The sequence below is a fragment of the Coturnix japonica genome, unplaced genomic scaffold, assembly GCF_054131305.1.
Source record: "Coturnix japonica strain WE unplaced genomic scaffold, WE-NBRP24 Scf116, whole genome shotgun sequence".
Classification (NCBI taxonomy): domain Eukaryota; kingdom Metazoa; phylum Chordata; class Aves; order Galliformes; family Phasianidae; genus Coturnix; species Coturnix japonica.
Window position 1 is genome coordinate 202,618 of NW_028189019.1, and position 22,191 is coordinate 224,808.

Genomic DNA, 22,191 nt, shown 5'->3' on the forward strand with positions numbered 1-22,191 from the left:
AAAGCCTTGTGATCTGCATTTAATCAGGAGGAGAGCGGAGCCGCAGGCTGCTGACTTTCTGCTGGTTTTTTTTTTCCCCTTTTCTTTATGGCGGTGTTGGGTTTTTGGGGGGGTTTTGGTGGGCTTCTGTTTTCTTCCCCTTGTTGGTGTTTGGAGGGGGGGTATGGATGGAGGGATGGATGGAGGGATGGATGGATGGATGGATGGATGGATGGATGGATGGATGGATGGATGGAGGGATGGATGAAGGGATGGAGGGATGGATAGAGGGAGGGATGGAAGGATGAAGGGATGGAGGGATGGATGGATGGTACCCAAATAATGGGGGGATGGTACCCAAATGGGGGATGGTACCCAAATATGGATGGATGGATGGATGGATGGATGGATGGATGGATGGATGGATGGATGGATGGATGGATGGATGGATGGACGGAGGGATGGAGGGATGGATGGAAGGATAGAGGGATGGATGGATGGATGGATGGATGGATGGATGGATGGATGGAAGGATGGATGGATGGAAGGATGGAGGGATGGATAGAGGGAGGGATGGATGGATGGTACCCAAATGGGGGATGGTACCCAAATATGGATGGACGGAGGGATGGATGGATGGATGGATGGATGGATGGATGGATGGAGGGATGGATGGAGGGATGGAGGGATGGATAGAGGGAGGGATGGAAGGATGAAGGGATGGAGGGATGGATGGATGGTACCCAAATAATGGGGGATGGTATCCAAATGGGGGATGGTACCCAAATATGGATGGATGGATGGATGGATGGATGGATGGATGGATGGATGGATGGATGGATGGATGGATGGATGGAGGGGTGGATGGATGGATGGATGGATGGATGGAGGGATGGATGGATGGATGGATGGATGGATGGATGGATGGATGGATGGATGGATGGGGTCTCCTCTGGTGCTGGGTTTGCTTTTGGATGTGACAGCTCAGCTCCTTCCCCAATGCAACCATCGGCTTTTCCTATTTTAGGGTTTTCTTTTGTAAACCCAAACAGCTCTGAGTGCTGCAGGGTCAACACAACCTATATGGGATGGGGAAAAAAGCACATATTGGTGCATGGCAGAAGAATGTTGTCAGTTATCAATGCTCTCCTGTCACATTGGGATCCTCTTTTGGGTTTCCTATGGGGTTTGTGTAGGGCTGAGAGCAGGAAAATGCTTCCTATAGCCCTTGGGAAGAAGGCGCTCACCCCAGATCCATCTGCAGCCCCACTTTGGGGCTGATGGGGAAGTTCAGATTGCTGCGAGCCTTCGAGTCAGGGTCAGTGTTAGTGTCAGGGTTTAGATCCTTATCCCTGCACACACAAAACACTTCAGGTTCTGCTTTGTCCCAGGGTTTCCTCCCTCATAACCTCGTTAGCTTTGTGCTAACGAGCAGCAGGATTCAGCCACAGCAAAACGCTGCAGTGAGGATGGGGAGGGTCGGAAGGAGCAGAGCTCTGCCCGTGCAGGGGCTGTTTGAAATGGGAATTGGGCACTTGTGGGTGGTGCTGTGGATGGCGGTGAGTGGAGGTGGGGATGGGGGAGGTGGGGTGGGGGCAGCCCTGGTGCTTTGTGGCATCGGGAGGGGGATGCTGAGCGGGGAATGGTCCAAACTGAGCCCTGAAAGCGCTGCAGATGCAGCATCCAACTGAGAGCTGCAGCCAGAGGAGGTGGTGGGTTTAATGGGGAGAGGAGTGGGCGAGCAAAGCGTGTTTAATGAACCAACCTTAATGGGGCTGGGGGGCAGGGAATATACCACGGCTCAAAGGGAAGAGTCCCAAGGACCCCCTTTGTGCTGCAGGGTCGCATGCAGGTGGGTTGATGCTGGTGGGTTACTCCTCCTGCCCTGATCCCTCTGTGCTTTTGGGATCTGCTCCTTCCAGGGCCACCGACCCCATTCCCCCCCTGAGGGCAGGCAAAGCCACAGGTTGGAAGGGACGGGATGGGAAAACAACATCAGGTTTCATGGTGAGCAGAGGGTGCAGGAGGGGCCCTGGGGGCACAGTGTGAATTGATGTTGTTGTGATCCTCCCCCCCAACAGATCAGACCCCGACGCCGACCCGGTTCCTGAAGAACTGCGAGGAGGTGGGGCTGTTCAATGAGCTGGCCAGCTCCTTCGAGCACGAGTTCAAGAAAGCCACCGAGGATGAGGAGAAAAAGGCAAGAGGAGAAGGGCAGCAATGGGACCCCGGGTTGGGTTGGGTTGCACAAGGAGGGGAGGGCTGACATTGGGTGTGGGTGGGACGTCCTGCTGTGCACATATAGGGGTTCTCCTATGGGGTGACTCCGGCTGGTAGTTGTGTGATGGGATTAGAGCGGGTTGGAAGGGTTTATTATCCCTGTATTCCAAAGAGCAAACAGGCAGTACCCCAAACACTGCAGATAGGGGTGGAAATGACCAACCCTGTGGGCTCCGAGATCTGAGCAGAATCCTTTCTCAACCTCTCTCGGTGTCAGACCCCCAAAGGCCCCAAGTCCTGGAGCTCCCCAAGTGCAGGGAGCAGAGCAGGGCTCACCCAGCACCATCCACATGGCAGCACATCGAGGGGCTGCTCTAACAAAGAGCTCCCTCGGCTGCCAGCACCATCGATCCGAGCTGCCCCCACCACCCCGGGGCTGAAGGACAGCGGGATCTCATCAGCCAGCGGCTCATTAAGGACATTTTCCCCCCCTTCTTTCCCTTCTCGGGGCTCGGAGGAGCACAGCTGCATGCAGAGCTCTTATGCTGCCACACACATTTACGGGCTTGATGGATGGACGTCCGTCCGCCCGCAGTCAGCGGCGCTGCTCGGAAATAAAGCGTGGGAGCAGAGAGGCGTAAATCATCCCCGAGATGGGGGACGGAGGAATTGGGAGCCAGAGCTGCAAAGTGCTTCTCTCTGCTCCTGGCAGCACCGATCCATCTCAAGCTCAGCACTGCGGGGCCGTGCGGGTCTTTCTCCCCTCTCCACCTTTTGTTCTTTGCAGCACAGAGTGGAGGCTCAGCTCCTGTTTGTGGTTTCGGGTCCGCATGGCTGCACAACCCGCAGTCTCGCCGCTCGCTTTATATTGAGACCACCCAGCTCCCGTTGCTCTGCAGCCTCCATTCAGCTCTCGGATATTTAACATTTGGGGTTTGATTTCCTCCAGCTCCCAGCTCAGGGGGTGGTTTGGGTGGAGGGGACGCATTAACCCTCCCCTAAAAGCCCTGCACACCCCCAGCCCTGTTTGCTCTATGTGCCCCCCCTGGAGCTGCTGCTGCATCACTGTGATACTCGGAGCGTTGGCTGCATGCGGCTGCTGCTGGGTTTTGTCCTCTGCTTCCAAGGGTGGTCCGACAGCGGAGCCTTAATTAAAACCATGGGAGCAGCGGGAGCTTCCCTGGAGGCGCTTTAAGTGGTTGGAAATTTCCTTGCATGTTAATCCCTTCTCCTTTGTGCTTCCCATCTCTGCTTAGCAGGGCAGGTACGTGGCCACAAGCTCCGGCGTCAATCAGCGCCAGAGCAGCCCCAGAGGCACAGATTTACCTTTTTGCCTCAATTTTCCCTCCCTGGAGAGGACTTGAGATGCAGCAGAGGAGGAGGAGGTGTGTGTTAGGGGCTGGGATGCAGAGCAGGGATGGGGGATGGCGAGCAGCTCTGCGTTAAGGGCATTTCTGCCCCTGATCCAATGCTCAGTGCAAAGACTTCAACATCCAAATCCACCCCGCACCCTCTCCATCCCCTCCCAGCCCCACTGAAGCACCCAGCTTGTGTCCCCCCATATTATCACCCTCTTCCCATCCCCAACGTTCTGAAGTGGGGCACACAGCACTGCAGGGATCCAGGCTGGCAGCGTTGCCATCTGCAGGCGTACGCTCCGCTTTCATTTTGATGGGGAGCCCGTGGATGCTGGATAACTCGCATGGCTCTTTGTTTGCTTTCGATAACCGGGCAGTCAAATAATTCAGGCTTGATTTACACGACGCTTTGCAGCTCTTTCTGCCGATGAAGGTGCCCTCTGTGGCTCAGGGCTTTGTTACCTGCTCTCCTCCTTTCTGAACAGAGGGGATGCAAAGAATCAGGTCTGTGTTCTCAGCACGTGGTGCCATTGGGGCTCTATGCACACAGGGATCGCGCTCCGCCTCGGGCTCCCAGCTGCTGCTTCAGGACCAATAAATAATAATAATTTGGCAGCTCGGAGCCGCAGCTCTTTCCTTTGGGAACGAGCGGCTGTTTTGCAGGCAATGTGAGCTCATTGTCCTCTCAATCCGTGGCTGGTTTTCTTGCAGAGCTCCGCAGCCCTGGACATGTCGCTGCCCTCCACCCCAGACATCAAAATAAAGGAGGAGGAGCCGGTGGAGGTGGATTCATCCCCCCCAGACAGCCCTGCCTCCAACCCACGGTCACCGCAGAGCAAGGAGAAGGTGCGTGTGACACCGAGCCCTGGGACGGGCTGCACTGAGCTGGGCTGAGCTGAGCTGAGCATCCCCCCATTGGGTACCATCCCCCCATTGGGTACCATCCCCCCATTTGGGTACCATCCCCATATTTGGGTACCATCCTCATATTTGGGTACCATCCCCCTTTGGGGTACTATCCCCCTATTTGGGTACCATACCCCCATTTGGGTACCATCCCCATATTTGGGTACCATCCCCCATGTGGGGTACCATCCCCCACTTGGGTATCATCCCCCACTTGGATACCATCCCCCTTTGGGGTACCATCCCCATATTTGGGTACCATCCCCCACTTGGGTACCATCCCCCCATTATTTGGGTACCATCCCCCCATTTGGGTACCATCCCCCTTTGGGTACCATCCCCATATTTGGGTACCATCCCCCCATTATTTGGGTACCATACCCCCATTTGGGTACCATCCCCCATTGGGTACCATCCCCCATTGGGGTACCATCCCCCATTTGGGTCCCATCCCCATTATTTGGGTACCATCCCCATATTTGGGTACCATCCCCCATTTGGGTCCCATCCCCATTATTTGGGTACCATCCCCATATTTGGGTACCATCCCCCCATGTGGTTACCAATGGGGCTCGTCTTGTTTGTGAAAGAGAGAAATACACTTCTTCCCTCTCCATCCTTCTCTTCCCAACACACTTAAATCTCCGCGTGGAGATGCAGAGACCCCTCCTGCCTACCCCAGGGATGCTCTTCAGGTGGGATGAAGTGCAGCAATGCAGCTTCGCCCCCAGGGTGGGCTGCTGGGGGTCGGAGCAGGGGGAGGGCTGTGAGGACAAAGCAGTTCCCCATACAGAAGCATTAGCTGTAAAGCAGTAAATCATAGAGGGGATTGACTTCCCAGAGCCAGAATCTCTGTGCCCCATTCCCTGAGTCCCGGACTGACCCATTGATTGAGCACCTGAGAAAAGGGCCTGGTGAGCCCTGGGAGCACAGGGGAAGGCAATGCAGCCCCTCATTTAAGGCCTGGCTGCCAATGGGGAAGGGTCTCTGCTTGGAGCTTCCTCCTTGTTGGGTTCTATCTGTGAGCTGAGATGTTCAGAGGTGGGTGAGCACCTTTCCTCTGTAATACCAGCCCATTCCCCCCTGGTCTCTTTGCTGTTATACTCCTGTATTGCCCTTTCAGCACACTGATCTGTAACAGGCAGCCGGGTTTTGGTGAAGGTAATTTGTGGGATCATAAAGTGTTTGGGCTGGAAAGGTCCTTACAGATCACAGAGCCATCAGGTGGCTGAGCTGGAAAGGATCTTACAGCTCCGTGTAATAACTGCCCAGTAACCTCGTGTCTCCTTTTATCTGTTCACCCCCTTTAGGAGATCACCCCCAAACCTGTGATTATTTCCACACCGACACCAACCATCGTGCGCCCCGGATCCCTTCCTCTCCACCTGGGCTACGACCCCCTGCACCCCACGCTGCCTTCCCCAACCTCCGTCATCACCCAGGCCCCACCATCCAACAGGCAGCTCGGGTGAGTGCATGCCATGGAGTCCATGGGGTTACCCTCCTGTTCTGCTTCCCGAGCTGTAATTAGGAGCACAGAGAAGCTCCTTGATTGGCAGATCTGATTTGCTGCCGTTACTGCTGCGGCTGCTTGGGCATAAGGGCCTCATTGCAGCCAAAGCAGAATGGGGTGGTAGCGTGCAGGAGGCAGGAACTGATTGTTGTAGGGTAATGAAACGAGGCGGATTCACTGCGGGGAGAAATTAATCCCCACACACAGAATCAAAGCAGCTTCTTCCAGGAGGTGCTGCAGCCCCCACAGCTCTGTGTGCTCCAGGGGGCTCTAACAGCACTTCCCAGTCTGCTCTGAACTGGGGAGCCCAGCACTGGGCCCAGTGCTCTGTATGGGGCCCCCCCAGAGCAGAGTGGGGGGCAGCTCCCTGCCCTGCTGGCCACGCTCTGTGCAGTGACCACAGGGAACCATTGGCCTTAATGGCCAGCAGGGCACACTGATGCCTTGTGGTCAACCATAGGTGAACCAGGACACGCTTTTGGCTCAGGGTCACCCTTGTTGCCCCTGGAACCCCCAGGTCCTTCTCTGTTAGAGCTGCTTTCTATGGGCACAGCCTTCATTTACACTGATGGGACTCCCAAGCTGCCTTTGCAGCCTGGTGCAGAGCAGAGAGCTGAGCGAAGCCGTCCATAGGAAGCTGTCTGTCTTTAATGGCTTTGGGGCCATTTAAAGGGCCCCTTCTGCAGCCCCCTGCCCTCAGCACACTCAGCATCTGCCTCAGGAGCTGTTTGGTTTTGCACAGCAATCAACTGCTCCTTTTTGCCCTGAGATCCATCAGCACGATGCTCACTGCTGGCTGCAGCCCTCGGGAGATGCCTGTGTTCTGCCCCTATTCAGCCCCTATTCTGCCCCTATTCAGCCCCTATCCTGCCCCTATCCTGCCCCTATCCTGCCTCTATCCTGCCCTTATTCTGCCCCTATTCTGCCCCTATTCTGCCCCTATTCAGCCCCTATTCAGCCCCTATCCTGCCCCTATTCAGCCCCTATCCTGCCTCTATTCTGCCTCTATTCTGCCTCTATCCTGACCCTATCCTGTCCCTGTCCTGCCCCTATTCTGCCCCTGTTCTGCCCCTATTCTGCCCCTGTCCTGCCCCTATTCTGCCCCTGTTCTGCCCCTATTCTGCCCCTATCCTGCCCCTATCCTGCCCCTGTTCTGCCCCTATTCTGCCTGTAACCTGGGCTGTTTGGCTCAGAGTCCCCCCCCTTGCATGGAGACATGAGCAAATCAAACTGGAGCAATCTGGGCTTCAATGGGGTTTTGTGTCCTCTGCAGATCTCAGGGCTGGATCCCTCCCCTTGCTCCATGGGAGGGGTTTGGCTGCAGCCATAGTGGGGCCGCAGCGGCCGCGGGGGGGTTGTGAGCGAGACAGAGATGGAGGGGAGGGCTGTGACCTCCCCACAGCTCGCCTTGTTAGCCTGGGATTTTCAAAGCAGCCTGGAGGATTTGGGATGCCCAATAGAAATGAATGAGAGCCGAGCGTTGGCGTTCCCAGGGCAGCCTTAAAAATTCCAGCCTGAGTTATGGGCACACAGAGCCCCCCGCTCTGACCCCGCTCCCCCCACCCCGCCGTCTCTCCGTGCTGGCTCCATCCATCCCCCATCCATCCCTTGGGCTGGACTTGAAGGAGGGGGCAGCATTTTTCCTCCCCTCCCTGCAGCTCTGCTCTGCTCCCAGCTGCTCTGCACACCATCCTGCTCCCAGCTGCACCGAGCACAAGTTGCTCCAGTGATGTTTTACTTCCTCTCCCCATCCATTGCTCCATTTTCTCCCCCATTTCCCTATGCAGGTCGGTCAGAGCCTGAGTGCAGCGCTCTGAAATGGAGCGAGATGGAGCGAAATGGAGGCAGGGCTGCGCGAGCCCATTCATCTGCAATGGAAAAAGCCCTTGGTTGTTTTCATTTCTAGCAATGAGGCTCCATCCCCCACCCCCTACACCCCCAGTGTGCCCTTTGGAAAGGGAAGAGCCTGCAGTTTGTTCTTGCTCCCAATGTTGGCCCCAAATAACCCTCAAACCCTGGGTCTGTGTTTGCAGGTCGCCCACTGGTTCCCTTCCACTCGTCGTGCAGCTGCCAAACGGGCAGACCATGCCTGTCCTGCCCGGCCCCCCCATGCAGATGCCGTCTGTGATATCGGTAAGGGAAATACAGCACAGCTCTGCAAGGTGGAGGGAGGGAGGGAGGGATGGAGGGATGGAGGGACGGCTCTTTTCCCCTGCCAAAGCACTTCCATGCAGTAGAAATTAAAACGCATCCCCCCCCCTGCGCCAACAAGGCTTGAGCAGGAGGGGAGGGTGGGTTTGGATGGGGGGAGCAGCTCTGGCAAGGCAGTAATGACGGGGAGATCGCACTAGAGGGCAATCAGTCTGGAGGAGAAACAATGCCGTGCCCAGACAGATGGTCACGCCGCGGATGGGGCTGGGAGCTGCAGGAGCTGCTGCTAAACCGCCCCCATTTGGAGCAACGTGCTGCAGGCGGAACCAGCCGAGCTTGCAGAGAACGTGTTGCTCTTTGCAGGCCAGCAAAGCCTCCACAGAGCGCCGCGCAAATGTTCTCCTCGCATGTCGGGCTGTTTGCTTTGGAACTGCCCACAGTTCAGAGCTCAGGAGCAGCTCTGAGCCCCATCAAGAGCCCCAGCACCCCCCTACCCCCCATGCACGGATCCTGCTGCGTGTTCTGGCTTTGGAGCAAATCAAAGCCAAGTCTGTGTCGGTGCAGGCAGCTCGTGGGCACGCAGATCCCTGCACGGTGCTGCTGCCTGCAGGCACAGCTTTGGGGCTGCAGTGCTTTGCAACAGCGGACCTGAGCGGCGTGCTAACGCAAGTGCAGGTTCAGTTTTCCCCTTGCTGAGGGCAGAGATCTCTTTGCTTCGCAGGACCTGACGCTTCCATGCACCCCCGGTAATCAGAGCGCTCCATTCCCACCCAGGGATGGGGAGAGGAGGGAGGTGTGGGGCTGCTGCAGCCGGGCAATCCTTCACCAGCAACCGTGGCCACCAAAGGGGAGGCTGCTGCCCTGGGCTGACAGCAGCGCTGATGGATGGCAGCAGTTAAACACCGAGCTGTGTCGGGGCTGATAAATGCGCTCGGTCGGGGAATTATTGCGCAGCTCGTTGGCTCCTAAAGCTGCTTCGCTTCCTCCCCATCAGCTGGCACGGCCCGTGTCCATCGTGCCCAACATTCCCGGCATCCCCGGGCCTCCCATCAGCAGCAGCGGCTCCGTTTCCCCATCGGGTCTCCCTGTGCACTCAGAAGCCAAAATGGTGAGTGTTCCGTCTGCACCGTCCCCCCCTCAATGACTTTTGCAATGAGCAGCTGCGATACGGGTCAGGTTTGTGCTGGGATCAGGTGCTGGTGGGGCTGCGGCACTCGGTGCTGGTGGGACAAAGCTCAGCCCAGAGTTGCACGGAGCTGCTGCTCGTAGTTCCAAGGTAACAGATGGGCTGGAGGTGGGTTTGGGGAAGGCAGAGCCAAGAGCAGGGATGCTGCGCTGCAATCCGACGAGCTGGGTAATGGGTTTTGTGCAGAGCCTTCAGCTAAAGGCTTCCATTGTAGAACAAAAGGCAGCAAAACCCCATTGGTTTTCGGTCAGAACGGGGGCTTACATATCTACCTCCTGACATTCCACGCTGCCATCGCTCCCATTAGTCAGGTGTCTGTGGGGCTGACAGGCAGAGCTGCACATGGGGTGAGATAGGAGCCATCCTGCCCCATTGCCCAGAGGGGGAGATGGGTCTCCATCCACCAGCCCTTTCCCATCCCTGTGTGGTCCCGCTGGGCGGTGGATCAGTCGCTTTGGGGTGAGCCCAAAGTGGCTTCTCTTGGCTTTGGATCGACCACTGTCACTTCTCAGCTGGTTCCCTGGGTGGGAGAGGAGCTGCATGAAGCCTCAGCAGGTTGGGGAAGGGGTGACCGATGTCCCTTGTTCTCCTCTTTCAGAGGCTGAAGGCCAGTTTGACGGCGTCTTCCTCCCTGAACGGCAGCAGCCTGGTGGTGGGCTCAGCCAGCACCATGGTGACCGCGCGCCCGGAGCAGAGCCAGATCCTCATCCAACACCCCGACGCTCCATCACCAGCTCAGCCTCAGGTGTGCAGCTGCCCAGCCACAATGCTGGGTGTTACTGAACCTCAGGGCAAGGGGGAGCAAACATCCCAGCATCCTGGTTTGCAAAACGGGTTAAAAACTTTGTTTTTCCAGCGCCGAAAAAGTGCACCAGGGCGTTAATCTGCTTGACAGGGGCTGGAGTTCTGAGTTTCCTCCCCTCTCCCTGTTCAATTACGAGGGTTAAGCGCTCCCCTCTCAGGCAATCAGCTCCGGCAGCTCCTGCCAGCTCACCAAATGCCAGCCCTCCATCAGCAGCGCCACCTGCTCTGTCACTTACATCGCCTTCCAATAGTCCCCATATCCATATGCTGCCTGACAGCCCAGCAGCCGGTGCTGCAGCCCACCGGGCTGGGACCCCACGCCCTCCCCAGCATTTCTTTGTTCTGAAATGAGGCTGGGACGTGGTGTGTGTGGAGCTACAAAACCTTCCCTGTTGCCTCCAGGAACGTGTCTGGAAAATGGAAAGCAAATTCATCTTGGAAGCAAATTGCCCACTCAAATAACGCTGTCGGTGCTCTGCCTGTGCTTATGGATGGAACGGAGCGCAGTTCTGTTCCTCCCCAACCTGCTCTGCAAACCAGATCCCCTCTTTCCTCCTGCCCCACACGATCCTGCATCTCCTGGTGGGAAATGCTTCCTCCGGGCTCTGTTTGCTGCATGCTCCATTTCAGCATCCGAGCACAAGTTGCTCCAGTGATGTTTTCCTTCCTCTCCCCATCCATTGCTCCATTTCCCCCCCTTTCCCTATGCAGGTTGGTCAGAGCCTGAGTGCAGTGCTCTGAAAAGGAGAGAGATGGAGCGAAATGGAGGCAGGGCTGTGCGAGCCCGTTGATCTGCAATGGAAAAAGCCCTTGGTTTCCATCCCTATTGCCTCCTTCCCCACCTTCCCAACCCTCATTGTGCCCTTTGGAAGGGGAAGAGCCCAGAGAACCCTAATCCTACCCCTAACCCTTCTCCATCTCCAGGTTTCCCCTGCCCAACCCACTCCCAGCACCGGCGGTCGGCGGAGGAGGACGGTTGATGAGGACCCCGATGAGCGTCGGCAGCGGTTCCTGGAGCGGAACAGAGCTGCTGCCTCGCGCTGCAGGCAGAAACGCAAGCTGTGGGTGTCTTCATTGGAGAAGAAAGCAGAGGAACTCACAACCCAGAACATCCAGCTGAGCGTGAGTATGTAACCATTAAGGCTGAGCTCAGCCCGGCTGCTCTGGGATGGTCACCGCGGAGGGAACGCCGTCCCCGTGCCACAAAGAAAACACGTTTGGGTGCTGCACTAAGGAGTGACCACACACATATCAGTGCAGGTCAGGGGCTGAGCTGCTGGGAAGGAGCTCTGTGGAGTAGGACGGGGGGTCCTGGTGGATCATGAGCCAGCAGTGTGTCCTGGTGGACAGGAAGGCCAGTGGTTGACCAACAGTTGACCAATGGTTGACCGCAAGCCAACAGTGTGCCCTCTTGGCCAAGAAGGCTGGCAGTGCCCTGGTTGGACAATGGTTGACCATCAGTTGACCAATGGTTGTACGTAAGCCAATGGTGAGCCCTTGTGGCCAAGAAGACCAATGGTTGACCATCAGTTGACCAGTGGTTGTACATAAGCCAATGGTGTGCCCTTGTGGCCAAGAACACCAATGGTTGACCATCAGTTGACCAATGGTTGACCGCAAGCCAGCAGTGTGCCCTCATGGCCTAGAAGGCTGGCAGTGCCCTGGTTGGCCAATAGTTGACCAACATTTGACCAATGGTTGACCACAAGCCAACGGTGTGCCCTCGTGGCCAAGAGGGCTGGCAGTGCCCTGGTTGGACAGTGGTTGACCAACAGTTGGACAATGGTTGACCGCAAGCCAACGGTGTGCCCTTGTGGCCAAGAAAACCAGTGGTTGACCATCAGTTGACCAGTGGTTGACCACAAGCCAACGGTGTACCCTCATGGCCAAGAAGGCCGGCAGTGCCCTGGTTGGACAGTGGTTGACCAACAGTTGGCCAATGGTTGACCGCAAGCCAACGGTGTACCCTTGTGGCCAAGAAGGCCAGTGGTGCCTGGTCGGCCAATGGTTGACCAAGAGTTGACCAATGGTTGACCACAAGCCAATGGTGTGCCCTCATGGCCAAGAAGGCTGGCAGTGCCCTGGTTGGCCAATAGTTGACCAACAGTTAACCAATGGTTGACCACAAGCCAACGGTGTGCCATTGTGGCCAAGAAGACCCATGGTTGACCAGCAGTTGACCAATGGTTGACCACAAGCCAACAGTGTGCCCTCGTGGCCAAGAGGGCTGGCAGTGCCCTGGTTGGACAGTGGTTGACCAACAGTTGGCCAATGGTTGACTGCAAGCCAACAGTGTGTCCTTGTGGCCAAGAAGGCTGGCAGTGCCCTCATGGCCAGGAAGACCGATGGTTGACCAAGAGTTGACCAATGGTTGACCGCAAGCCAACAGTGTGTCCTTGTGGCCAGGAAGGCCGGCAGTGCCCTGGTGGCCAGGAAGGCCAATGGTTGACCATCAGTTGACCAATGGTTGACCATAGGCCAACAATGTGCCCTCACGGCCAAGAAGGCCGGCGGTTGACCCATGGTTGGCCAACAGCTGACAGTGATCAACCATGAGCCAACAGTGTGGCCAGGAAGGTCATTGGTTCCCTGGGGGGGGAATGCATCTCCTGATGGGGACGAGCTGAAAGTAGCGATATTATGGGATGGAAGTCTGCCCTGTGTCGGTGAGAGCTGTCTGCTGAACAGAACCTTTCTGCTCTTGCAGTTATTTAATGCTCTCAACGCTGGCCAAGCTCTGCACAAACCAAACTGGTGTCCATTCTGGCTTTTCTCCCACTGGTTGCCCATGCATGGAATGGATTCTTTTATTTCCAATCATGGCATTTAATTTTCTTCCCAAAGTAATGATAGAAACTGTTTCCTTGGGCATTCCTGCAACGTAATTGACGGGGTTTCAACTGCTTGTCCAAAGCTTTGCATAGAGGTTGGAGGGAAGTGGACCTGAGAGGTGGCTCAGGAAGGGTTGGGCAGAGATATCACAGTGAGGGGCAGCTCCCATTGTGGGTTGGTCACCAAATCCCCCCACCCAGCAGCTTTGGTGTCCTCAGGTCGCCTCCAGCTCGATGCCAGGCATTGAGTTTGCAGGGTGAGCTTGCAGGGTGTCCCCCTGTCCATTTGTCCACATGTCCACACATCCCTGTTTTTCAATGGCAGAATGAAGTGACGCTGCTGAGGAATGAGGTGGCTCAGCTGAAGCAGCTGCTGCTGGCTCACAAGGACTGTCCCGTCACCGCGCTGCAGAAGAAGACCCAGGGCTATCTGGGTGAGTGGTGCCTTCTGCACCTCATCCTTATCTTTCCATTCTCTTCCTTTCCTTGCTCTTCTTTTTTATACCATCTATTTCATTCCCATCAGCTATAGGCAACCTGCCTGGCTGCCTTCTTACCTCATTGCTTTGCATTTGTGCGGAGCCCTTTGGGGGACACTGGATTCCCCCCATTCCCTTCCCAACTTTGCAGTTCCCATTGCAGTGTTATATTGAGACTCATCAGCTTCATTTCACTTGCAGTTGTATCTGGGGGGGGGGGGGACGAGGGGGGAGATCAACCCTTCTGTTCTGGGCTGAGAGCTGAGTGTTCAGGAATCACAGAACCATGGAATGACAGCATGGATGGGTTGGGAAGGTCCTTAAAGGTCACAGAGCCATAGGATGGTTAGATTGGAAAGGTCCTTGAAGGTCCCAGAGCCATGGGATGGTTGGGCTGGAAGGGGTCCTGACAGGTCACAGAAGAATGGGATAGTTGGGTTGGAAAGGTCCTGACAGGTCACAGGAGAATGGGATGGTTGGGTTGGATGGTCCTTGAAGGTCCCAGAGCCATGGGATGGTTGGGTTGGAAGGGTCCTGAAAGGTCACAGAACAACGGGATGGTTGGGTTGGAAGGGTCCTTGAAGGTCCCAGAGCCATGGGATGGTTGGGTTGGAAAGGTCCTGAAAAGTCACAGAACAATGGGATGGTTGGGTTGGAAGGGTCCTGAAAGCTCACAGGACAGTGGGACGATTGGGTTGGAAGGGTCCATAAAGGTCACAGAGCCATAGGATGGTTGGGTTGGAAAGGTCCTGACAGGTCACAGGACAATGGGACAGTTGGGTTGGAAAGGTCCTGAAAAGTCACAGAAGAATGGGATGGTTGGGTTGGAAAGGTCCTGAAAGTTCAGAGGGCAATGGGGTGGTTGGAAAGGTCCTTGAAGGTCCCAGAGCTGTGGGATGGTTGGGTTAGAAAGGTCCTGAAAGGACACAGGACAATGGGATGATTGGGTTGGAAAGGTCCTGACAGGTCCCAGGACAAAGGGGTGGTTGGGTTGGAAGGGTCCTGAAAGGACACAGGAGAATGGGATGGTTGGATTGGAAAGGTCCTGAAAGGGCCCAGGACAATGGGGTGGTTGGATGGTCCTTGAAGGTCCCAGAGCTGTGGGATGGTTGTGTTGGAAGGGTCCTGACAGGTCACAGAACAATGGGATGGTTGAGTTGGAAGGGTCCTGAAAGCTCACAGGACAATGGGATGGTTGGGTTGGAAGGGTCCTGAAAGGTCACAGAGACATGGGATGGTTGGGTTGGAAGGGTCCTGAAAGCTCACAGGACAATGGGATGGTTGGGTTGGAAGGGTCCTGAAAGCTCACAGGACAGTGGGACGATTGGGTTGGAAGGGTCCTTGAAGGTCCCAGAGCCATGGGATGGTTGTGTTGGAAGGGTCCTGACAGGTCATAGAAGAATGGGATAGTTGGGTTGGAAAGGTCCTGACAGGTCACAGGAGAATGGGGTGGTTGGATGGTCCTTGAAGGTCCCAGAGCCGTGGGATGGTTGGGTTAGAAGGGTCCTGAAAGGTCACAGGACAATGGGATGATTGGGTTGGAAGGGTCCTGACAGGTCCCAGGACAAAGGGGTGGTTGGGTTGAGAGGGTCCTGAAAGGTCACAGAACAGTGGGGCGGTTAGGTTGGGAAGGTCCTGACAGGTCACAGAAGAATGGGATGGTTGGGTTGGAAAGGTCCTGAAAGGACACAGGACAATGGGATGATTGGGTTGGAAAGGTCCTGAAAGCTCACAGGACAGTGGGACGGTTGGGTTGGAAAGGTCCTGACAGGTCACAGGACAATGGGGTGGTTGGGTTGGAAAGGTCCTGAAAGCTCACAGGACAATGGGACGGTTGGGTTGGCTGGATTCTTAAAGCTCCCCAACCACTTTTCCTCCATCCTTTTCCCCCTCAGAAAGCCCCAAGGAAAGCTCCGAGCCCACGGGCTCCCCGGCGCCCGTCATCCAGCACAGCTCCGTCACCGCGTCCCCCAACGGGCTCAACGTCCGCTCGGCAGCCGAGGCCGTGGCCACGTCGGTGCTGACTCAGATGGCGAACCAAAGGACAGAGCTGGCCCTGCCCCTGCAGCCACACGTCATCATGGCCCCACAGTCCCAGTCTGCCGCCAGATGATGCTCGTGGCCCCCAGAACTGAGCGGAGCCGCGTGCCCCCCCCCCTGCGGGACGGCCTGGATTTTGGGGGTCGTTTTTCTTTGTTTTTCAAGCCAGGGAAGGGCAGCTGTGGAGCTTCTGATCCGACATCCCTGGATGCGTCACCCGAAGGCCTCACTTTGAGAGCACCCGCAGAGGTTTTGCTTTCGGGTCCCATTAAACACTAAAGGAGAAGCCCTATTTGGGGGGGGGGGGGCTGTGGGGGTTCACTCCTAAGACTGCACTGAGCTGTGGCTGGGATGGGTCCTGCAGGGGGAGCTCCCAGCCCCACTGCGCCCCCCAGGATCGAGACTTCACGTTGGTGGCCTTAAATCGGTGCCTCTATGGAGGTGGGGGGAGCACGGGGGGGGGGGGGTGCTGGTTTGCCCTGATTTTCCCCTCTCCATCCCCATCACGTTCTGCTCTTCTGATCCAGGAGCACTGAGAGCTGCAGATGTGCTTCCATGGCTTGTTGGTATATTGGAAGCAAAGGGATCCTATGGGACCCCCCCCCCCCCCCATACACACACATACAGCTCTATGTCCCCCCCCCCTCCTTGAGCTCTGCCCCCCCCTCAGGTCGCACTTTGCCACTTTGGATGAGTTGATGCTCGTTGTTGCTCCTCCGGGGCAGCAGAACCCAAAGCCATGACGTGGGGTCCCGCTGCAGGAGCCCCATGGGCTGCTTCCCCATTGCCGGGCTCTGTTCTAACCCCCAACACCCCCATACACCCCCCCCCCCAGGTATAGGATAACCCTATTCCCTCTCCCTATATGTGTTATGGGCTGAGCGATGCTCACAGCAGCTCAGCAGCTCCTCCAAGCTGCCAAACATGATGGGGACGCAGGAACTGATGGAGGGGATCAATAGGAGCCGCTTTGCTCTCCCCATACCCGGAGCCCCGACCCCCCCCAAGACCCTCTGAGCCCCCCCCGTGTCCTCACGGCAGCGCTGTCACAGCTTCACCCCACAGCGGACCCCCCCCCCTCCCCATCTCCACGTGCCTTGAGCAGCCCCCCCCAGCCTCGATGTGCATTGAAGACCCCATGTGGGTGGGTTGGATTAACCCAGACATCCCCCCCCCATCCCATCCCATCCCCATCCTGGGGGGCACAGCGTCCCATAGCCATAAACTGGGGGCTCTGTGGCACTCCAGGTTGGGACCCCCCCCCCAGGGTGGGTGTCTGTCCATCCTCCCAGCTCAGCTCCAGGACTTTAGGGGGGGGGGGGGATCCCTATTTCTGCTCTGCCCCCCCCCCCCTTTACACACACACCCTTAGCGGTGCCTTAACCCCCCCAGGACCCTCCCCCCCCTCCAGCTTTGAGCCAGAGCCGCCCCTTGTGTCCCTTTGGACCCCCATTCATTAGTGGCAATGGAGGGACCCCCCCCCCAGCTCTGACGATCAATAATGGAAGAAGCCAAGAGATAAAAAGGGCCCCCCCCCTCGACCCCCCCCCACGATAAAATACACGTAACCACGAGGTGTAGTATATCCAGCCCCGCATATTATGAGTATATCCAGACCTATATAGACGTGTATCACTTCAGAACGGACGCGCAGCCCCTTTATAACGCTACGGAACGGTTTTAAACCGTGTCCCCCCCCCCCTCGCGACCCCTCCCCAAACCCCCCCCCCCCCCCCCAAAGGGCCGCCCCTGTGAGCGGGACCTCACAGCCCCGGGGTGGGGGGCGCGGGGGGGGGCGGCGTTCATGTGCCTTTATTTATGCTGCAGATACGACATTAAACTCTTACCGAGGAGCGGTGGCTGCGTGTGTTGGGGGGGGGGGATATGGGGGGGGGGGATATTGCTGGGGGTACCGCCCTGGGGGGGGGCAATTATGGCCCCTTGGGTTGGTGCTGTTTGTGGGGCCGATGGAGGAGTTCGGGGCCGCCCCGTCGGGGCTGCGGGAGCGAAACGCGGCCGCCGGGGGGGGGGCGGTGGTCCGAGATGGGGATGTATGTGGGGGGTTGGATATGGGGGGGGGGGATGGAGGGGGGTCCCGAGATCTGGAGGCTCCAGGTTGAGGTGGGGGGTGGGCTCAGCTGTCGGGGTCCGCCGTCTCAAGGCCGCCCCCCCCCCTTCAATCCCTGCCCGTCCCCGCGGCTGTTGTCTCGGCTGCGAAATGGCTTCAATTAACGGAGCCCCCCCCCCCCCTCCATCCCGTCCCGTCCCCCGGGACCCCCCCGGCCGCTCCCGGGGCTGCGGCCCCGTCTATAAGAGGCGGCGGGCGGCGGTTCGGGGGGCGGCGGAGGCGGCGATGGCGGCTCGTGCGGTGCTGGCGCTGCTGCTGTTGGCCGGGGCAGCTCGAACCGGCCGCTCTTGTCCCGACCCGATTCGGTCCGATCCGCTCCCGGTCGGTCCCGGTTCCGTCGCCCCGTCGGGTCCGTCCGCTCTGAGCTCGTTGCTTCGCTCTATGGGGCGACCCCACAGCGCGGCCACGGAGCTGCAGCCGCAGAGGTGAGGGGGGGGGCGGGGGGTCCCGTGTCTGTGTGTCCCGTGTCTGTGTGTCCCGTGTGTGTCCGTCCCCATCGATACCATCATCTCACCATCCCCGTCCGTCCATCTGTCCTGCCCCCATCTGTCCGTCTGTCCATCCCCCTCCCCAGCACTGACTCCATCCCCCTTTAGCTGCCCCCCTGTCTGTCCCCATCCGTCCCTCTGTCCGTCCATCCTTTGCCATCCATGGGTGGATCTGGCCGTTCCTGTCTGTCCGTCTGTCCGTCCATCTCAATGTCCATCCATATACACCTGTCCATCCATCCCAATGTCCATCTGTCCATCCATATACACCTGTCCATCCATCCCAATGTCCATCTGTCCGTCCATCCCAGTGTCCGTCTGTCCATCCATCCATCCATCCATCCATCCCAATGTCCATCCAGATACATCTCTCCATCCACCCCAATGTCCATCTGTCTGTCCATCCATCCCAATGTCCATCTGTCCATCTGTCCATCCATCCCAATGTCCATCCATATACACTTCTCCATCCATCCCAATGTCCATCTGTCCATCCACCCCAATGTCCATCTATACACCCATCCACCCACCCACCCATGTCCCCATCCCTTTCTATCCACCCTTCCCACCCCCCCATCCCCATTTACCCCCTATTCTCTCTCTCTCTCTCCCCCCCTGCAGGTTCCCCCGTGGGCCGGGTTCCCCATCGTGGCTCAGTCCCCGCAGTTGGGATCCCCCATCTGCCCCATTTTGGACCATGGCCACCCCACAGCGCTTCGGCCGCCGCCGCTGAGCTCCTATAGATCCTATAGATCCTATAGATCCTATATGGCCCCATCCATCCCTGGAGCCACCCGTGCCTCCATCCTCTGCATCTCTATGGCTCCATCCACCTCCATGGCTCCGTGTGAGCCCACCAATAAAGTGGCACCACCAACCCCTGAAGCCTGTCCTATAGGGGGGATATAGCAGGATATGGGGGGATATGGGGAAATATGGGGGTATATGGAGGGGATATGGGGGGATATAGGGGGGATATGGGGGGATATGGGGGAATATAGAGGGATATAGGGGAATATGGGAGGATATAGGGGGGATATGGGGGGACATAGGGGGATATGGGGGGATATACAGGGGATATGGGGCATATAGGGGGATATGGGGGGATATAGGGGGATATAGAAGGGATATGGAGGGATATAGGGGTGATATAGGGGGATATAGGAGGGATATAGGAGGGATATAGGGGGATATGGGGGGGATATGGGGGGGATATAGGGGGATAGGGGGGATATGGGGGGATATGGGGGGGATATGGGGCGATATAGGGGGGATATGGGGGGATATAGGGGGATATGGGGGGATATAGGGGGGATATGGGGAGATATGGGGGGATATAGGGGGATATAAGGGGATATAGGAGGGATATAGGGGGATATGGGGGGATATAGGGGGATATGGGGGGATATAGGGGGGATATGGGGGAATATAGGGGGATATAGCGGGATATGGGGGATATAGGGGGATATGGGGGGATATAGGGGGATATAGGGGGAATATAGGGGGATATAGGGGGATATAGCGGGATATGGGGGAATATAGGGAGATATAGGGGGATATGGGGGATATAGGGGGGATATGGTGGGATATAGGCGGATATGGGGGGATATAGGCGGATATGGGGGGATATAGGCGGATATGGGGGGATATAGGGGGATGTGGGGGAGATATAGGGGGATATGGGGAGGATATAGGGGGATATGGGGGGATATGGGGCATATAGGGGGAATACAGGGGGATATGGGGGTATATAGGGGGATATGGGGTATATGGGGGGATATAGGAGGGACATGGGGGGATATAGGGGGGACATATGGGGATATAGTGCTTTAACCCCATATAAAGGTGGAGGTGAAGGGGGGAGGCCCGCCCCCTTCCAGCCCCATAAATGCCCCCCATGGTCTCCCCCCCCCCACAAACACACCAACACACGGAGCTACAAACACCCCCACTTTATTCCTGGGGGCTGCCCCGTGTCCAAGGACCCACCTGGGGGTTGGGGGGTGGGCAGAACACAGACCCCCCCCCTGCCCTGAGATCCATCCAGGTCCCCAATGTCCATCAGTGTCGGTGGGTCCATGGGGGGGGTCCACGCATCACTGTGCGGCTCCATCCATTTATGGGTCCCTCTGTGTGTCCCCAATGGGGCTCCGGGTGCCGGGGGTCCATGGGGTGGGGTTGGGGGGGTGTCATTTGCCCCCTGCCATGATGCGCAGGTACTGCAGGGCATTGCGGCAGCGGTGGGAACGGGCTCCATCGCGGGACGGGGCGGCACCGTGACACACAGTGGCCGGTTGGGTGGACAGTTCGACCAGGCATTGGTGTAACCCACTGAGACTGAGGGCATCTGAAATGGGGGGAGATGGGGGGCAGAGTCACAGCCAGACCACACAAGTGAGATGAGAACCCACTATGAGACCTCAGCCCCATAGAATTGGGGGGGAGAATCCCTCAGCACGGAGCTGGGACATGGTTGGTTATGGAGCTGGTTATGGGGGGGTTATGGGGTTGGGTATTGGGGCTGGTTACGGGGCTGGTTATGGGGCTGGTTATGGGGTTGGTTATGGGGGGTTATGGGCTGGTTATGGGATTGGTACGAGGCTGGTTTTGGGGTTGGTTATGGGGCTGGTTATGTGGGCTGGTTATGGGGTTGGTTATGGGGTTTATGGGGTTGGTTATGGGGCTGGTTATGGGGGAGGTTATGGGGCTGGTTATGGGGGAGGTTATGGGGCTGGTTATAAGGTTGTTATGGGGTTGGATATGGGGCTGGGTTATGGGGCTGGTTATGGGGTTGGTTATGGGGCTGGTTATGGGGTTGGTTATGGGGTTGGTTCTGGGCTGGTTCTGGGGCTGGTTATGGGGTAGGTTATGGGGTTGGTTATGGGGCTGGTTATGGGGTTGGTTATGGGGCTGGTTCTGGGCTGGTTATGGGGCTGGTTATGGGGTTGGTTATGGGGCTGGTTATGGGGCTGGTTATGGGGTAGGTTATGGGGTTGGTTAAGGGGCTGGTTATGGGGCTGGTTATGGGTAGGTTATGGGGTTGGTTATGGGGCTGGTTATGGGTTGGTTATAGGGCTGGTTATGGGGTTGGTTATGGGCTGGTTATGGGGTTGGTTATAGGGCTGGTTATAGGGCTGGTTATGGGGTTGGTTATAGGGCTGGTTATAGGGCTGGTTATGGGGCTGGTTATGGGGTAGGTTCTGGGGCTGGTTCTAGGGCTGGTTATGGGGTTGGTTCTGGGGTTGGTTATAGGGCTGGTTCTGGGGTTGGTTATAGGGCTGGTTATGGGGCTGGTTATGGGGTTTGTTATGGGGCTGGTTATGGGGCTGGTTATGGGGTTGGTTATAGGGCTGGTTATGGGGTTGGTTATGGGGCTGGTTATGGGGTTGGTTATAGGGCTGGTTATAGGGCTGGTTATGGGGCTGGTTATGGGTTGGTTATAGGGCTGGTTATGGGGCTGGTTCTGGGTCTCACCGATGTCCAGGTAGCTGATGGCGAAGCTCTGCTCCTCCGACAGCTCCTGCAGCAGCGCACAGGCCCCAGCTCCCATAGGACACAATGGGTGGCTGCGCAGCTGCACGATCTTCTCCCCCGCTGAGTTCCTCAGTGAGTCCCACGTGCAGCCCGGAGCGCGGCCACGCAGCCCCTCCAGGCGAGGACCCCCCTGTGGGAGGGGGCACAGTGTGGGGGGGACCCCCTTATTTGAGTGGGGGGGGCACAGGGAGTGATGGAACCCCCCATAAGGTCAAAGCTGAGGGAGCATGGAACTACATGGACCCACATACGGGGACTTGGGGGCTGGGGGATAAGCGGGACCCCCATACAAGGACACATGTGGGGTTGGGGGGGCTCAGGAACCTATAGGGACCCCATATAACCCCCCTGTAACTGGGGACAGTGGGGACACAGAGGCTGAGACATCACTGCCACCATATGGGGGCACCTGAGGGTCCCATATGGGACATGGGGGCTATTGGGACCCCCATGTAGGACCCCCCAGTGTCCCGTCCCCCCCATGGGGGTCTCTATGTGCCCCCATATATATCCCATATACCATGCAGAATTGATCCTCTTCCACCTCGGCCTCGCTCCCCTCGCGTGGCTCCAT

General features: G+C 57.4%; 3 protein-coding genes across 11 annotated transcripts in view; 2 read left to right on the top strand and 1 right to left on the bottom strand.

Moving 5' to 3' along the window:
- LOC107306968 (cyclic AMP-dependent transcription factor ATF-7) overlaps positions 1–17,320 on the top strand; it is a 52,084-nt gene extending 34,764 nt beyond the window's left edge. For 7 of the 9 annotated variants that reach the window (XM_015850392.3, XM_085535323.1, XM_085535324.1 and 4 more), the window contains 9 exons: positions 2,061–2,179; positions 4,269–4,403; positions 5,774–5,931; positions 8,010–8,109; positions 9,122–9,235; positions 9,912–10,058; positions 11,042–11,239; positions 13,274–13,382; positions 15,323–17,320. In XM_015850392.3, the coding sequence (XP_015705878.1) occupies positions 2,061–2,179; positions 4,269–4,403; positions 5,774–5,931; positions 8,010–8,109; positions 9,122–9,235; positions 9,912–10,058; positions 11,042–11,239; positions 13,274–13,382; positions 15,323–15,540 (1,298 nt within the window). In that variant the 3' untranslated portion in view covers positions 15,541–17,320. Of the gene's footprint in view, positions 1–2,060; positions 2,180–4,268; positions 4,404–5,773; positions 5,932–8,009; positions 8,110–9,121; positions 9,236–9,911; positions 10,059–11,041; positions 11,244–13,273; positions 13,383–15,322 lie in introns of all 9 variants that reach the window. The other 2 variants (XR_014941804.1, XR_014941803.1) reach the window with 2 other exon arrangements.
- A 321-nt stretch (positions 17,321–17,641) lies between these two features.
- Positions 17,642–18,960, top strand: NPFF (neuropeptide FF-amide peptide precursor). The gene is made up of 2 exons (XM_015850352.3): positions 17,642–18,020; positions 18,705–18,960. The coding sequence occupies exons 1-2, from the start codon at positions 17,686–17,688 to the stop codon at positions 18,814–18,816; spliced, it is 447 nt and encodes a 148-aa protein (XP_015705838.2). The 5' UTR covers positions 17,642–17,685; the 3' UTR covers positions 18,817–18,960.
- A 1,060-nt stretch (positions 18,961–20,020) lies between these two features.
- Positions 20,021–22,191, bottom strand: TARBP2 (TARBP2 subunit of RISC loading complex). The gene is made up of 3 exons (XM_085535320.1): positions 22,138–22,191; positions 21,558–21,747; positions 20,021–20,430 (listed from the first exon to the last, which is right to left on the bottom strand). Exons 1-3 carry the CDS (start codon positions 22,189–22,191, stop codon positions 20,273–20,275), a joined length of 402 nt encoding a protein of 133 aa, XP_085391446.1. The 3' UTR covers positions 20,021–20,272.

Coding starts and splice junctions, on each gene's coding strand:
- NPFF (XM_015850352.3), top strand. CDS start 17,686: ATGGCTTCAATTAACGGAGCCCCCCCCCCCCCTCCATCCCGTCCCGTC. Junction 18,021..18,704: donor ACGGAGCTGCAGCCGCAGAG/GTGAGGGGGGGG, acceptor CCCCCCCTGCAG/GTTCCCCCGTGGGCCGGGTT.
- TARBP2 (XM_085535320.1), bottom strand. CDS start 22,191: ATGGAGCCACGCGAGGGGAGCGAGGCCGAGGTGGAAGAGGATCAATTC. Junction 21,748..22,137: donor AAGAGGATCAATTCTGCATG/GTATATGGGATA, acceptor CCCCTCCCACAG/GGGGGTCCTCGCCTGGAGGG. Junction 20,431..21,557: donor CATCAGCTACCTGGACATCG/GTGAGACCCAGA, acceptor CCCCCATTTCAG/ATGCCCTCAGTCTCAGTGGG.